Raw genomic sequence first — 18,106 nt, forward strand, 5'->3', positions numbered from 1 at the left:
TAAGTAAAGTGTGATTCTACTTCAACTCTTGGTTTCCTGTGTGTCCCACTCCCTGCATAATGGGTCCTTACCTGTCCCTGAGGCGTGCTTCAGAATCCCACCGCACTCTATCTGGAGGCTGCGCCCCTTGAACGCAAACACACCCCCACGGCTGTCTTGAGTGACAGCGTGTCCAGACTGTCCACACAAACACGACATATAGCCTGTTCTCATAGCATCCGTGCGGGGTGTGTTTGTGTGGACGCGCTGTCACTCAAGACAGTCGTGGGGGCGTGTTTGGGTTCAAGGGGCGCGGCCTCCAGATAGAGTGTGGTGGGATTCTGAAGCGTCCCTGAGTCCTATCCTGACAGGCCCACAATAACCTACCTGACCTGGCGAAGATCTGTGCTCCAAGGAGCACTTTTTCCAGTTAAACAGTATTATACCCTGCAGTGCTACTGCAATCCTAAACCTGCCAGCTCTTAGATGAGAACAAATCCCTTCTCCATCTGTCTCATTCCCCCTTCATCTACCCTTGACTCTCTTAGTTGTCCTCAGTGGAGGTGGTATTATGTTGGTGATGTAGTGAAATTGAGCGGGTCTGAAGTATGTGGCGAAGGAATGGAGTGTGTGTGTTCATCTCCATTAGTCAATAATTGAAGCAACCTATCTCTATGTTTGCTTCTCTATTGTGGGTAAATGCTGCCACTCTCCGAACCGTGTGTGTGTGTGTGTGTGTGTGTGTGTGTGTGTGTGTGTGCGTGTGCGCGTGCATGTGTGTGCATGTGTGTGTGCGTGCGTGCGTGACTCATAACAAGTCAACTTTTTGTGAAACTGTATCATGTCTGTAATGAGGCCTTGTCTATTAAACACCAGATGCGGACTGAATGAAGCGAAGGAATGGAGTGTGTGTGTTCATCTCCATTAGTCAATAATTGAAGCAACCTATCTCTATGTTTGCTTCTCTATTGTGGGTAAATGCTGCCACTCTCCGAACCATGAGTGTGTGTGTGCCGTTTGTGTGTGTTTGTGCGTGCATGTGTGTGTGCGTGCGTGCGTGCGTGACTCATAACAAGTGAGTCAACTTTTTGTGAAACTGTATCCTGTCTGTAATGAGGCCTTGTCTATTAAACACCAGACGCGGACTGAAAACAACCAAGTATTTTTCTCTCTGCTGTGTTTACCACCAGTCTACTCCACAGTTATTTTGTTTTCAAGATGATGCTGATAGATGGTTTCTATTTACCACTGATTGCCGCTGTCTGACCTGTGGCTCTGTTCCCGCACTTCTTGTGCATGTTTCATCGAAATCAAATCAAGTCAAGGGTAGTTAATATTGTCTGTGTGAGCCGTGCTTTAGCTATTTCCGATATTTTGAAAAGTAAGATTGTATTTGCTGGGTTGAAAGTGGTTAATCAAATTATTGAACCAGAGGCTGGCCAAAGTCTGGAAGGAATGAGCTTTGAAGTGTAAGGTTTATGGGGTATCATCAGATGGTAAACTTGATAGATTTAAGTACAGACAATATATGGGTAGAGTTTACAGACCTATGGAAAGACTATGTATATTATGTTGCCATAGTCACAATGTTTTGTATCTAGGGAGGTGCTGATTTATCTCAACACAGCCTTTTCTTTAATTGAATGACAAGGTAGTTTAGAGTTGGCACCCTTGCCTTGGTACTCAGAAGGTTAGCTCAGTTTACTAGCTAGAGGTAAGAAGAAACCCCAATTTAGGTACACACTGTACAAATTCTTACTGCTTTATTTGCCGGAGGTTTTGCAGCGCATTAAAAAGAGTTCAAAAGCATGCAGGCACACATACGCGCACACACATGCGCGCGCACACACACACACACACACACACACACACACACACACACACACACACACACACACACACACACACACACACACACACACACACACATATGCATGCACACACACGCACACACACGTGCAGAGGAACAGAAGAGAAACAGCTAGAGATTGAACCCTTTTTATGGAGTGTAGCTGAAGGGTAAAGAGAAGGGACTCCGATCAAATGTCCAAGAAAAAGGATCCAGTGATGCCTCTGAAGAAAGGCCTGCTCCTCACATACACTCCAAGTTCAAAGGTGTGTGTGTGTGTGTGTGTGTGTGTGTGTGTGTGTGTGTGTGTGTGTGTGTGTGTGTGTGTGTGTGTGTGTGTGTGTGTGTGTGTGTGTGTGTGTGTGTGTGTGTGTGTGTGTGTGTGTGTGTGTGTGTGTGTTTGATAAAGATGTGGAGGAGAGGATAAGTTGCACATCTCCGGAAGGACCTTCTCTCTCCCTCTCTCTCTGCCTCTTAATGTGGATTATTTTGTTCTCTTCTCTACTAACTTCTGTTGTTCAGTTGTCAGGGTGACTGTGGGGTGGGCCAATTTTCATTTGCCAGAAACATGGAGGGGAGGCAACTGACAGGGACAAAAGGAAGATAAAGGGGCATAGACTGTCAAGTCATCACAGAAGCCTGGAAGTTGGCTTGAGTTTCTAGGAAAATGTGGCACTTTCCAGCAAACTTTCCTCCACATCTTAGGTCTTCTTTGTCACAAACTTGCATTTGTTTTCACTTTGTGAGATAGAGGAAGTCACATCAGCACAGCAGGTGATGCATCGTACACAGTAAAATCCTCAAATTGAAGCCTTATTTGTACACTCTTCAGACTTAAATAGATGATATTGTGGAAAAGTGCTTGCTGTCTCGTAAATTACAGCAGAGCATATACCAACATCAATGCAGTCAAACATCTGCTGTTTTGACCTGTACCTCTAGAATCAACCAAAATGCTCTTCGAAAGCAAGTCAAATCTTTTAAAAGCCTTTTTGTACTTTATCTAAAGGCCCCCCACAAACTGGCCCGACGTCAGCGTTGACAAGTGTTGGAAAGTGTCTGCATGTGGCCATAAATATGTTTGTCACTCCATGACCGAGCCAGCTCAGTCTGATGTTTGCCTGTCGATAGCAGCACAGGGTAGCTGAGACGGGGGCAGAGATGGAGGTATAGAGCTCTCTGGTTGGCTGTTTAGCCTTGCAATTGCGAGCCAGGAAAGGAGGGGGGCAGGGGCCCTTTCGCAAATCACTCTCAGTAAATTTATTGAAGAACTGGTAAGGTGTGTAATACATACATGCATGAATAGACAATATTGTTTATTAGATACTATCAGCAATTGCTATTCGTGAATAAACAGTGTTTAGAGCAGTTTAAATCACCTAATGATCATTCATTGCAAGCCCTATGCGCCACAACACACTTTATCAGCTGTCAGACTTTCTCTGAAAGAAAATATAAATTAACACTAAGCGTTATATGCTGTACATTTGACTTGCCAATATCATAAGTGCTTTCTCCTGCTTTTCTCCAAGGCTGTTTTTCTCTAAGGATAAGTCCTTTATAAGGTTGGTAAAATCCAACTGATGCAAACCAATATAAATATGCTGATAGGTTTCACTTTGGTTTTCGTCTCAAGCCCGAGTGCTCATTCTCCTCCAAACTCATGGGGAAATGGATACGCAGTATAGATTGACCACGTTATCAAAAAGGAAAATGACAATGATGACTTCATGCCGTGGAGCGCAAGGCTCATGCCCAAATGGTGAGTAACTACTTGAACAGAACTGACAGGTCCAATTCATAGTCAGCTAAGTTGGGGGTCCATGAGGACATGTAGAGACAAAAAGGACGTCTCGTCTACCTTGTAGATTCACGCAACAGTCATTGTTTGTGTCTGTGTGACTTGTTCATGGGAAATTTCGGATTGACTATACGAAAGACGAGTGTCCGCAGACAGACAGTGCTACAAGCTACAATACAATATACTTGTCCATTTTCCTTTTGTCCAAAAATGAACAGTAGCACAGCTTTCAGCAAACAGAAAGCCTAAAGTGAAAACACACATGGACTGTGGGTGATAGATTAAAACTAATCTGTAGGTCTGCAGCAAACATTGTGTGTGTGTGTGTGTGTGTGTGTGTGTGTGTGTGTGTGTGTGTGTGTGTGTGTGTGTGTGTGTGTGTGTGTGTGTGTGTGTGTGTGTGTGTGTGTGTGTGTGTGTGTGTGTGTGTGTGTGTGTGTGTGTGTGTGTGTGTGTTATCCTCAGGAGTGCAGTAGTGGCTGGTGGGCATGGAACACACACACACACAGACGCACCCCTCTGAAGTGGGAGATTAGGTTGACACAGAAAGTAAAGTGCTCCAGACTCAGAGGGGTATTAAATGTATTATTCTTCCTTGGTTCTCCACTCCCATTTAACCTTCAAAGCTACAATCCGGAGCTTACTTGAATGAATAAAATGTTATTTCAACCAATCTGTGTGGTAGAGCTTGTTACATTACAACTAGCGTATCTGCAGTAGTTGGAGGTGGACACTCCCTACTCTTCCATTGAGAAATGCACTCCCTGGTGTCAGGTATAGGACACTTACTGGTTGACAAGTAGTACTGCCTGAAGCTCATAATGCAGAGGGGAAAGGAGATCAAACAAGAGATCTCCGGTTCCCCTGGTTCCGGATCCCAACCCTAGCTCCAAGTTGTTTTCCCTGCACCACGGTGTCAAGCGGACCACTTCTCTCTTGTAGACAGACACGCAGTGGTGGAAAAAGTACTCAAACTCTTTACCTAAGTAAAAGTATCAATACTGCAATATAGAAATACTCTGTTACTAGTAAAAGTCCAGAAAATTTACTTGATTAAAAGTACAAAAGTATTGGCATCAAAATGTACTAAAAGTAGAAGTACTAAAATGTTTGAAAATAGCAGATCTACAAGCTCACAACGCGCCACGATGCGACGCGTTGTGAGCTTGTAGATCGTCTATTTTCAAATAGCCTAGATATGAAATAGGGCTAAAGTGGTTAATGTATGTTTTATAATGTAATAATTGATAATTGCAAAGTAACTAGAAACTCAAGTTTTCAAATAATTGTAGCGGAGTAAAAGTACAATATTTTGCCTCTGAGATGTAGTGGAGGAGAAGTAAAAGTACAGAAAATCGGAAATACTCCAGTAAAGTAAAGATGCCTCAAAATTGTACTTAAGTACAGTACTTGAGTAAATATACTTAGTTACTTTACACCACTGAGCGGGCCACTTCTCTCTTGCAGACAGACAGGTCATTGCTGATGAGACCCTCTAGGGTTGCGTCATCCGCAAATGTTTTCAGTTTGTCGGAGGGGTCATCGGGTGCATTCGCAGCTGTTCAGGGTTGGCGTAATTGGTGTAATTAATTACAGTCTGTATTGTCATCGCACCTCCTCTTCGTGGCATTTTCTTCAAAGGACAGACGGTATTCTTTATTGAACACAACTATAAGTGCTTTGCGGGGCAAATTCATTGTTGCATTGTATCAAAATCTTAGACAGGGTGCAAAATGCCTTGTCAACTTATAAAATAAATATACATTTTATGTTGTACAAAAAAAGGCTCATCGGCTTGCGCCACCTCAAGCCCTCCCCTCTTTTATTTGCAAAAGCTTGAGGCTCTTTTATCATCATAGAGGTGTAGTTGTAGCTAAAGTAATTAGCTGTCAAGACACAGGAAATAAGATAAAAGGGAAAGCAATCTCCTCAACAATCTCAACATGACAATATGTTCCATTTATCAGGGAATGGTAGTGGAGACAGGCAACTGTAATTAGTTTAGCCAGCTGTTTAGCATGGTGCATTTTTATCCGTCTTGCACCGGTGCACATGTGCATCTATATCAATGTATATGTAAATGTACATGTATGCAGAGATGTGTGTTACTTCACCATGTCTATCCATATCTGTGTGCACATGTGTGTGTGTGTGTGTGTGCGTCTTGCTGTTAATTATGAGGAAGTGGGTGGATGTGTGAGTGTGAGTAGCGATATCTCTATCACTGTGTAGATATAGACAGTGATATATGTACTGTATAAAGAATAATGTACTGTATATAACAGTATACGGTCTATATTGTGTATGAGGAGAGGGTTGCGTAGGGCAGTGGTTCTCTACCTTTTTTGAGCTCTGGATCACTAGCATATTTTGAACAATCCTCAAGGACCACTCCACCCGCCTCCCCCACAGCTATATGTATTGTGTGTGGGTGTGTGGGTGTGTGTGTGTTCGTTGCTGTCCGGCAGAAACTCAATTTTTCCGCTTTTGCATTTTTTCCATAAATCAGTGCTATTGAACACCCTTTACGTCTGTGTGTTGATAAAAACAATTTGAACCAATGAAAAGTATTAAAAAGCACTTCTGACAAAAGCAGCTAACTCCTTTGATCCTCAAACTTTCTGCTAAACCAGCTAAGTCCACCAAAGGGGGTGGAGTTAGCTGGTTTTGCTGACTCCAGGCTCCACCCCCTTTTGACCTCCAACCTCACTGTGAGCTTGGAGGTCCATTCAGCTGTTCTTATCAATGATGAACAAAACCTCATAACTCCACTTTAGTTTTTTTTATTTTAGTTTTTTTTTCATTTCCTGAAAAATGTACATTTTGGAGTTAGCTGGTTCCTGCCGGACAGCAGAGATATCAAGACCTTACCTGTTTCATTTTGTTTCCCACACCACAACTATTAGTTTCCCTTCCCCTAAATGTGATGGACTATTTTTGGTACATTTAAACAAAGGTACAATATATTTTTTTAGTTTTTTTCTTTAGATCACCTGTAATTATTCAACAAATCAAACCATGGAGGGTCGCACTCAGAATTAATAGTCCATCATTTTCATTGTTCCATATGCCTCAAATTGACAAGATGACAGACATTTCGACTATCCAGCCTTCATCAGTCCATCAGACTACCTTTAATTATGCCATGGACCACTGGTGGTCCGTGGACCACTGGTTCATTTGATTGTGTGAAAAAACAAATTGAATATTTAATTATATGATATACTATATTTCATAAATGCCCTTTTTTTTTTTTTTTTTTTTTTTCACAATCAAATGTTTTAGGGTCATGAATCACCAGGATCCTTGATGGCTTGATTCTAAGATTCTAAAATAATTGATATAAATAATTTTGGAAATCTCTATGGGAAAAATGAATGCGGTCTGGATCGATGGAACCAGAAAATGGCCGCCACTGCTAGTGTATGCCCTATAAACCAGGCTTAACTTACATGTTTCCCTACCCTGCCTCCCTCACGCTGACACTCCCCTCTGCTTCCCCCTCCAGGTGACGGTGACAGACGGCGGGCCGAGTCCCAAGCAGAGCACGGTGTGGGTCATGATCCAGGTGTTGGACGAGAACGACAACAAGCCCGTCTTCCCTGAGAAGGTCTACCAGACCAAGCTGCCCGAGAGGGACCGCAGGAAGAAAGGCGAGGCCATCTACCGCGTGTTCGCTTACGACCGCGACGAGGGGCCCAACGGCGACCTCTCCTACAGCATCATCGACGGCAATGAAGACGGCAAGTTCTCCATCGACCCCAAGACCGCCATGGTGTCGTCGCGCAAGGCCTTCACCGCCGGAAGCTACGATATCCTCACTGTAAGTCAGCTGCATGCTTTACAATTTACAATTTACTAGGCATTTGTTTTTTAGAAAACGTCCATGTCTTTGTTTGTACTACATTTATGAAGGCCTTGGGTTGTTTGGTCCAAAACAAGATAATACACCTTTTGAAAAAAAAAATTCATACACTTTCTCTGTAAGACGTTATTATTATTAGTGTTGTTGCCTCTAGGCAACCCCAATATTGTTCTGGCTCACCTTTATATAGTATAGTATAGTATAGTATAGTATAGTATAGTATAGTATAGTATAGTATAGTATAGTATAGTATAGTATAGTATAGTTTAGTTTAATAACCCCAAACGTTTGCTGGGTTTCTCCTTCCACACGTTTGAGACTTTCGCTAGACTGCTGAGAGCAGACATTCCAATAGCTCCCCCTCTATTTCTAAATTATGGTTGCTGCCACAATTTATATGTGACACGTCAAAATGTTGCCACAAGTCTGCTTTTTGGAGAGATGCTTTTCTGTTCTGACCTCGCTCTTCCACATACACACACACAGACTCTCCCCTCTAGGCTGGAGAAAATTTTAGCAGTTCATGCTCCCCGATACTTAAATCGTCAGAACTCCCAAATATCTTATTGTGCATACACATACTATACCTTAAAGGGAGGGTAAGTAAAAATGTTTTGTTGAGATTTGTGTTAAATAGCTAGTCTTAACCATCTCTCCAGCTCTTTAGTAAACATTTTGCATTTTGAAGTCGGGATACCAATGTCATGTATGCATAATAACTACAGTCCACTTCACCTTGCGTTCCTGAAATCGCACCTTTCTAATTGTTTTTTTTGTGTTTTTGTCCTGAATAAGCTCACAGTAGAGAAGCGCGGATGGGGTTTTTCGTACACCCAAATCCGTGTGTTCACGTTCATTATCCATCCGCCACCCAACCACATTAATTGTATCATCCTATTTATAGATCCGCACCAACCGCATCAAATTATTATTTTCCTGGCGTTCGTTTTCTTATAAACAATGTTACTCACCACTGCCGCTATGTAGTGACTGTATTCAATCCATATCCATGGTAACAGCAAGCCCTCCTCTTCATTCAACCACTTTCGCTTTCACAACTTTGTTGCCATGTCTGCTTTCTATAAGCGACTTTTGGGCTTGTTTGGCGCTTGTTTTGGGCCTGTTTTCATAGACCTGGCTGCTTATTATTTCTCTCGCAGAATCTGGCAACACTGGCTGCATGCGGTACACTGTTGTTGGCAACGTGCAGTAGGTGGCTAATTTGTGCCTGATGTAAAATGACGTAATATTAAAATACTACAAACGCACGCACGGCGAGATTTCGTGCTTTTTAAAAGCTATAATAGGCCTATAGATTGATATCATTAATTGAATTCCCGCATTATTTCACTCGCGCTTTATCCAATATTAATTAATAATTATATTTGATTGACCCAAATCCACCCAAACTGTGGTTACCCGCGGCAACCGCGGCCGCGGCTATAACCGCGATCTGCGCATCTCTAGCTCACAGGGCTTTGGAAATGAATAGCAAAAAAATAAAATAATAAATAAGAATTGACAAATACTGTAGCTTGCCTACCAGTTATATCTGTCAAATGCTGTCTGCAGCCATTTCACAATAAGTCTAGTTTAGATGCATTTTACAATGTCCTTTCACTGTGCTGCCTCAGCTGAAGTACTGAAAGGCCTCTCCAGGCCAGTGTCTGAGCTCTGTACTGAAGATACTTGAAGAGATACTGACCGAAGAGAGCGTGCCGTGCAGTTTTTGCTCCTCTCTTTAATCTCATAGGGCTTTATGTTATTCCCCTAAGACAGGTGCTACTGCCCCATCTATGGTGGGTCTGTTAAACCCGTTCTGTTACTTTCATGTCTGTGTGCCTTTCTGAGTCTCCTTTTGAAAGCCTTTCCTTTGTCTGTGACCTTTTTGTTATCTCTCTGGAGGGAGACGAGCGAAGTTCAGAATGCAACTGTCACAACAGACTTCCTTTGATTATCTCTTTGTATTCGGCTTTTTGTCATGTTGGTATCGACTTTATCCATTGTAAATGTCCAAATAAAGGGCATGTTATGTTTTTGTGCTTTTTGCGTCTATATTGTTTCGGTGCACTCTGCTTTGATAGTTTTCTCTCATGTAGCTCTGCTTTCACTCTTTCTATAATTGAACCCCCTCTGCCCTCTGTTTTGCCGGCCTACCAGATCAAGGCCACCGACAACGGCCGTCCTCAGAAGTCGGCCACTGCGCGCCTGCACATCGAGTGGATCCGCCGACCCCCTCCCGCGGCCCTCCCCCTCCTGTTTGACGAGCCTTACTACAACTTCACCGTCATGGAGAACGACAAAGTGGCTGAGATCGTGGGCGTTGTCTCCATGCAACAGAGCTCATACCCTTTATGGTTTGACATTACAGGTAACCCCCCCCCCCCCCCCCCCCGTAGGCGAGGAGGAAGGGTCTTTACTGTTTGTCATTGCTGGATTTTCAAGTGGGGGGGTATGTTGTTTGATTGGCTTGGAATATAAAGTAGGACGTGCCTAGGCTTTGGTGCATGGCGTTTTTTGGGCTGACAGTATTGTCGGTGTGTGTCTGTGTGCGTCAGGAGCAGTTCAGGCGCTGTGCCTTCGCTGCATGATTCCGTGCAGGTGTGCCCGCCCTCTCTCTCTCTCTTCTCCTATGCCCATCCCATGGTCACCATGGCGATTCAGCACACACCTCTGCCCGCTGCCAAAAGTCTTTATAGCAAAGTGCAAAGAGAGAAAAAGAACCTGTAAACAGTTCCTCTCCTGATAATTCTGTAAAAGTGGGTTTTAATGATACTGAAGTTAAATTCAATCTTTTCAAAAACTATTTACGTTGTTAGTATGACACAATCAAACCCTTATTATGTTGTGCTTGTTTAATATTTAGCCTATTAAGAGATTTACGTTAATAATATTCATGAGACATTTTTTTATCATTGCTGCAGAGATTCTAACCCACTCTTAGTAAAGAACATTATGACCAATTTTAAAGCCTGTGTGACATTCCCCTGAAATGTGTGAACATGGCACCCTCAAATCCCCTTTGATCTGTCACTGTTCACTTTCACCCATATGAAAGGTTTAAAGGATTATGTCATGCCCAGTTCACTAAGCTCAATTCAACGGTGTGAATATTATGTTATGGTAGACCTTATTTGATTTAATTAATTTCATGCAAAAATGGATCACAACTTTTAATGTTAATGGATTTAATTTGCAATGTCAACGCGATACATTATCTTCACTGAACGTGTCTCTAGCCATTACGCAGTAGCTGAGTTTATCAAGAGGGCAACCAGCCCCGGTGGTGAGTGGATGAACTGCATTGACCAGGACTGCATTTATCACAATGCATCACCCATTACCTCCCCTCGGCGTCACTAAGCAGTGGCAGTCAGTGTGTATCCAGGTGGAGATACCTTCTGGCTAATGCTTCTGACTCCCCACTCTCCATAGCTCTTTTTCTATCTCTTCCTCCCCCTCTCTCCATCTCGCTTTGCGTCAACACTCTGCTCTCTCTTCGTCAGTCCCTCTCTCTCGCCCTGTGCGCCTTTCCACTTCTCTGTTCCTCTTCGCGCAAGCTTAACTTCTCGCGCAATCCGGGAACGCATCTACAAATGTCTTCTAACTCCTAACTGGTTTCTGAAAAATGTCTGTTGCTATATATCAGTGGTGCTCAAACCTTTTCATGTCAAGGACCACCCAAAATGATACAGTATGTATTCGGCCACGGACCCCCACGGACCCCCATCTCAAAACCTTTGTGTGATAAGACATTATCACACAATCCCCAAAACAAATGGGTTAATAGTTTAATATGCAACACTATTTTATACAATATATAGTGGGGGTCCGTGCTCTGTCTATTTCTCATCTAAGGGGTCCTTGACCTGAAAAACGTTGAAGACCCCTGCATTACATGATGCTTCCCCCTCAAACTGAAATGATGAGCCTCAGAAACCAGGAACATGTACGTCCATAACTAGACTGAGCACGAGGGGCAAATGTCATCATATTTTGCTATGAATTAACATTAACCACTAATTGCACTACAGTACTCATACTGCATTCTACAAAATTATATTTGACCCCAAGTCCTCTGGAAATTCACTGTTTCTGGCACTGTTTCAGGGCCATTCAGTTTCATTCTGGTCAAGTCAGGACCTGCAAGGATCATTTGGGACCAGACGGGCCCTGTCGGGTTTCGCTAGGTCTATTTTGGCCCGGGATCCCATTCCCAATTCAGTCCTAACCCTGCCTCCACATCCCTTTGCCCCACCCTACCACATAATACCCCCCCTGACCCCCTTCCTTTCTCACAGTACACTGCTGGCAGAACCTCCTCCTCCTTGTTCACCTCTCTCTGTCCTTCCTGTCTCGCCTAATCTCTTTCTCTCTCTCTCTCTCCTGGCCTCTCCTTCTCTCCTTCTCTCTCTCTCTTCAATGCTTCGTGCCTGGAAGGTCCCAGGCCTTTTCGTGAGATGTTCTATATTCTACAGAACGCTTGTGGCAGGAATTGTTCCACAGAAGGTATCTCAGTTCGACCCGACCCACCCCTCCCATCCCCCGAACGGTTATTTTCCCTCCAGCACAGTCCTTTTCTTTTCGTCTCCCCGTTCTATTGTCTCTATTTTCGTTCCCCCCGTTCCTTCTTTTTTTCCTTTTATTCTCTTTCTGTTCAGTCGCCATTCATCATTTGCACCTGTGCTTCTCATCATTGTTCATCACCTGTGTGCGCCCAGTGCTGCTCGTGCCTTCTTGTGATTGGTTGGTTGGGGGCAGAACCGCCGAAAGAGAGAGTTACGACACCCTTTGATCTCGCCGCGCCGCGATCACGTGGTTCATGTATCGAGCTGATGAATGGCGGGGTTCAGAGCCGGAACGACTCAGTAGTGTTTGGAACTATTGATTTGGAACTAACCATGGTAAACGTTACTTACGCATTCGTCTTGGTCTTGTTCTTGTTGTTATCTCTGAGCACAACAAAACAAATTCCAAATCAACTGCAAGTTGGTTTTGGCAATAAATGATAGAATATTGAATAATATATGAAGATTATTTGATTACAACAGAAGTCTATGGGAATGTCGTAACTCTCTCTCTCAATGGCTCCGGGTGGGGGGCATGGCGGGGTTATCACGTAAGGCAAGAGTGGAGTAAGAGTGTATGTGTGATCGTGTCTTTGTGTTGTCTCTGTGTGTGTGTGTGTGTGTGTGTGTGTGTGTGTGTGTGTGTGTGTGTGTGTGTGTTTGTTTCCTACATTAATGTACATTGTTGCCCTTTCTTCCAAGGTTAATGGAAGTGATTAGGGGGTTTGGTGGAATTCCTTTCACACCCATGATTGGCTATCGGACCCTGCTTAGCAGAGTCCCTAGCTGCTGTCATGGTAACACCTCCTCCCTAGGCGACGAGCCCTTGGGCGACCCCAGTGACAGCTCTATTTAATGACCTGCTGTTAGTAGCATCAGTGGGGACACATTACGGCCACCACCCCCGAGCTGTCAGCCACCCTACACACACACACACACGCACACGCGCGCGCACACACACACACACACACACACACACACACACACACACACACACACACACACACACACACACACACACACACACACACACACACACACACACACACACACACACACACACACACTGTGTATGCACATGGTATGCACACAGGATGCCATTTATACGGGCTCACAACATTCCTACACAAGTTCAGACACACAACAAAAGGTACATGCACCACACACACACATACACCTGGCCTTCATACACACGTCTCCACTTCAAAAGCAGGTTTACACAAGCACAATCACCAGCACCATGTTCACACACACACACACACACACACACACACACACACACACACACACACACACACACACACACACACACACACACACACACACAGACACACACCCTTCCATGTTTGTACCAAGACCCAATTAGGTGCATGAGTGGTTGTGCTGGGCTGTGGGAGTCCAGGGTCAGGTGGTGACTGGTGAGGAGGCGGTCAGTCGGACCCTCTGGTCAGACAGCCAGAGTCTGGCAGCTACCCTCTGACTCTGCCCCCGGCAGAGAGAGAGAGAGAGAGAGAGAGAGGTGGTGGAAAAAGTACTACATTGTTTTACTTAAGTAAAAAGTATCAATACTGCAATGTAGAATTACTCTGTTACAAGTAAAAGTCCGGAATTAAAACTTTACTTGAGTAAAAGTACAAAAGTATTGGTATCAAAATGTACTTAAAGTACTCATTATGCAGAAGGTCCCATTTCACAAGTTTTCAAATGTATAAAATATACCAAAATCCTTTGAAAATAGCAGATCTACAAGCTCACAATGAGTCGCATCGCGACACATTGTGAGCTTGTAGATCGTCTATTTTCAAATGGCCGAAATGTATACAGGGCTGAAGTGGTTAATGTATATTTTGTAATAATAATCAAAATCTACAAAGTAACTAGTAACTAAAATGTTCAAATAATTGTAGTGGAGTAAAAGTATGGAAAATTGGTAACTCCACTAAAGTAAAAAATACCTCAAAATTGTACTTAAGTACAGTACTTGAGTAAACATACTTAGTTACTTAACACCACTGGGAGACAGAGGGAGAGACAGAGTTAGTGCTGGGGAGGAAGGTAGAGGTGGAGGTTGCCAGGAGATGGAGAAAGAGAGAGAAAGAGAGAGAGAGAGTTTATGTACAGTAAGTGCAGTTTGAGGCAGTGATGGGGGCAGTAGGGAAGAGAGAGTATGAGAAGATGGAGGTGTTTGAGGGAAGAGAGAATGTCACTCCACACGTACATGGGCATTTCTTTAAACAGAGTTCTTCCTCTTTGGTTTTCAAAACAATTCCCGTCTACACGAGCACGTTTATAAACAAATCTCCGTCCACATTAAAACGCTAAAAACGCAACTGTCATCGCGACAAGACTGTCTATTGACAGCCTGTCGACAACTACAGTCTTGCGATGACAGGTAGCCCATACATACAGCAGGTCTGTGCTTTGTTTACACCTTCAATAAAATGATACAATGTGCACATCGAAACACAAGAGATCAGATGACAAAATCCTGAGTATTAATTGAACTGGAACCATGAATACACTCTCAGAGTTAAATGTTCACTCGGGTTTTTGCCATGTAGCTGAGGAGAAAAGTCTGCTGTTGCAAGTAATTGGCATTTTTAGAAAGAATGAGACCAGTGTACGAAGGGATGGAAGGTGCGGTGTGTGTGTGTGTGTGTGTGTGTGTGTGTGTGTGTGTGTGTGTGTGTGTGTGTGTGTGTGTGTGTGTGTGTGTGTGTGTGTGTGTGTGTGTGTGTGTGTGTGTGTGTGTGTGTGTGTGTGTGTGTGTGTGTGTGTGTGTGTGTGTGTGTGTGTGCACGCGTGCACGTGCATTTGTGTTGGCCAGTGGAGGACAGAATAGACTGAGATGCCAGTGAGAGTGAAGTTGTGCAATTACAAGACAGCAAACACAGTGAGAAGATGAACAGGGCCAAGACCTGCCGTAGTTTCAGATCCTCCACACACAGTGAGGAGGAGCAGAGGCAAAGGTTCTATGGACTTAATAGTCTCAGAGCTTGTTGTTGAGCAAAAGGTGTGTCTGGTTGTTTTCAGGTCAAGACAGACTCTAGAGTAAGATCTGTACCCGTGGTATTGGGTGATAGAGAAATGGTAGGCAACTAAGGGGATGGAGAGATCATCGGCAGAGGGGGGGGGATGTACATGTTGATACATACACGCTCTCTCTCCCTCTCAAACAATTGCTACTGCCACTCCCACACGGCCAGCAAACACATTGCCCATGGGTAAGAACTCACGCACCTGCACATGTGATCGAAACCCACCTGCTGCAAAACACACCCATTACCACCAAGTACAGTCCGCTCATCAGACGTATAAAAAACCTCTTAAATATACACTCACGCTCCAACCATATATCAGCTATGACCACTGGACGTATGCACTGTGTCCCGCTTTCGGCTGCGTGCACACCACATCCCATAAACGCGCACAGCACGAGTTATCCGCCTATAGCCAAGACTCCCCGAGCCAAACGTTACATCTGCTCGGCCTATCAAGTCCTGCCAGACAAAACAAGCCGATGGCTGGTCAGATCAGAGCTGTGTCCCCAAACCAGCGGTGCAGGCGGGGTCTATGGATTGATCGCCTATATGTCCAGTCCGTTGCGCGTTGTCAGTGCCAGAAGAAACCCACAAACGGGGTCATGTTGTTTGTTTGTTGTTGTCGTCGGAGCTCAGCTTGAAGTGAAGTGGAAGCGGTTATAAGTGAGACACAATCTGGCCCACATCCTTTCATTCACCGCCGTCGCGTCTTCAGAACATTGGGCGAGCCGTGTCCCCATTTTTCTCGCTCTTTTGTCCGCTGGCTGTGTTTTGTCTGGTTACGCAAAGTAGCAACTTCAGCTCTTGTCAAAGGAAAAAATAAACACTTCCCCATCTCTCCCACAATTTTTTTTTGTAATTATCTCTTTATTTTGTAAGAGCATTTCTCTTCCTTTCTCGTCTCTTCATGTGCATCGGAAAGGCAGAGGGAGCCAATTTTAGTCCACGGCAGAAGGTTTAATGACAGCCCCGTGTTGCGGAGCTTTCAGTTTCCCCCCTCTGTAATTTGTCGGGCGGCAGACAGGAGGCTTTTTCCGGCCTCGACGCTGGTCCCTGCCAAACCCCAGGCTGCCTCCTCCTCTCTGCTCCCAAATGGAGAATATTGGGTTCGATGGTAGAGACAGAGACTTTTCAAGCCATCTGTGATCACAGCATGGATGAATAAATGTTTTCTCTTTTTAATTATTCATCTCTATGATTTGTGTCTTTAAAAATAGGCACACAAATGGATCTGAAATGTTGTTTGATATGTTAGGTGTATTAAGACACGGCGTCCCGAGTTATGTGATCAAATGCTTGCTCTAAGCCAGGAAATATGTATATGTGGGCGGCCACGGCTCAGGAGGGGGGGTGTCGTCTGGGAGCTGGAAGGTTCCAGGTTTGACCCCCGGATCCTCCTGGCCACGTGTCAAAGTGTGCTCGAGTAAGACACTGAGCCTCTGATTTCTCCATGCCTCGCATGGTTGCCTCTGGCGTCTCTGAGTGAATGTGCACCACATTGTAGCATGAAATCTGTAGCGGTTTTCCGCCTTTCGTGAATGGGTCAATGGGAAGTACATTGTAAAGCACAAAAGAAAGACGGAAAGAAGGAAAGAAAGAAGAAAAGATTGTGTAAACAAACGCGGTGTAGCAGCAATTCCTCATTGCTAACACAACAACTGCAATTCCCAATATAGAGCATTGGGTAATGGCACCGTATAGGCTTTCATTAAGTTGTTTTCACCTGTCAAGGGACTTTATCTTTTACCGTCTGGGAGGGAGAGAGACAGGGAAATGAGTATCTTTTTAGAGCTAGCCCACAGTGCTCTTCAGGAAAACCATTAGAGCTGCGTCGCTTCAATTACTATGATTTAAGAGAATTGAGTGTTTAGCATAAAGATCACTTAAATAGGAAAGAGAAACCGGGAAGAGACTCGGTTGCGGGCACGCATGCGGGCGTGCGCGCACACAGACACGGACATATTGGGTTTACGCACACACACACACACACACACACACACACACACACACACGTGTAAACACAGAGTTGAGCAGAGGGAGACTGCAGTCTAAGCTGTGCTGGGCTGAGGTCATGGATTTATTAGATGGAGACGCCGCTGAGGAATCCCTTTGAGTCTGCACCACGGGCTTACCACACACACAGACACACGCACACACATTGACAGCTACACACGCACACAGTGCCATACACATGCACATCCAATCACAACCACAATTTAATTTCATTGTTTGAGTGTAAAGAATTGACCCAAATGGACCCGTCCCCTTTTCACACTCAGAGCTATGGTATATTAACACTGGGGATTTTTACTTGCAAACGGTGACACATTCTTTCTCTCTCACATAGACGCGCGCACACACACACACACACACACACACCCCACATCCACCCCACTAATAAAGCTACACATTATACTCTAACTCCTGCATGGGCCAAATGCCCCATTTAAATCAATTTGGGTGGCGAAATGAGACTGTCGTTTAATTAAGGCCTGTTCTTAGCAGGGTAACATCTGACATAAGCACAGTCACCATTCGAGCTCCATTGACACTGCATGTTTTAATTCGGCATCTTGGAGAGCAAAGCATTATTAGCTCCCCCTCATTTCACCATGACGGCTGGAAGAGAGGGGATGCAACGTGAAGACTTCCTTTTGCTTCGAGAAACGGAATAATTGCAAACAGAACGGAGCAGATGCGCGCGCACACACACACACACACACACACACACACACACACACACACACACACACACACACACACACACACACACACACACACACACACACACACACACTCACAAGCAAAATGGCAAACCTCATATTAAACATCCGTTTGCCACATGTACAGAGCGGTGTGCACATGCAAAGAAACACACACACACACACACACACACACTGTGTTTTTTTCAGCGCTGTTTGCATGGCCCCTATCATGTTCTGGCTTGTGTTTGTGTGAGCTCGTGCTTCTGCCTGTTGGTTTGTCTCTGTTGACGGCCTTGCA

At 44.4% G+C, this 18,106-nt stretch overlaps 1 protein-coding gene across 2 annotated transcripts in view; it reads left to right on the forward strand.

Moving 5' to 3' along the window:
- fat3a (FAT atypical cadherin 3a) overlaps positions 1 to 18,106 on the forward strand; it is a 220,568-nt gene that overhangs the window by 133,834 nt on the left and 68,628 nt on the right. For both annotated transcript variants that reach the window (XM_080428619.1, XM_080428620.1), the window contains exons 5-6: positions 7,138 to 7,452; positions 9,655 to 9,865. In XM_080428619.1, coding sequence (XP_080284745.1) covers positions 7,138 to 7,452; positions 9,655 to 9,865 — 526 coding nt within the window. The remainder of the gene's footprint in view (positions 1 to 7,137; positions 7,453 to 9,654; positions 9,866 to 18,106) is intronic.

This window comes from Gymnoscopelus braueri (assembly GCF_963280865.1).
Source record: "Gymnoscopelus braueri genome assembly, chromosome: 5".
NCBI lineage: Eukaryota > Metazoa > Chordata > Actinopteri > Myctophiformes > Myctophidae > Gymnoscopelus > Gymnoscopelus braueri.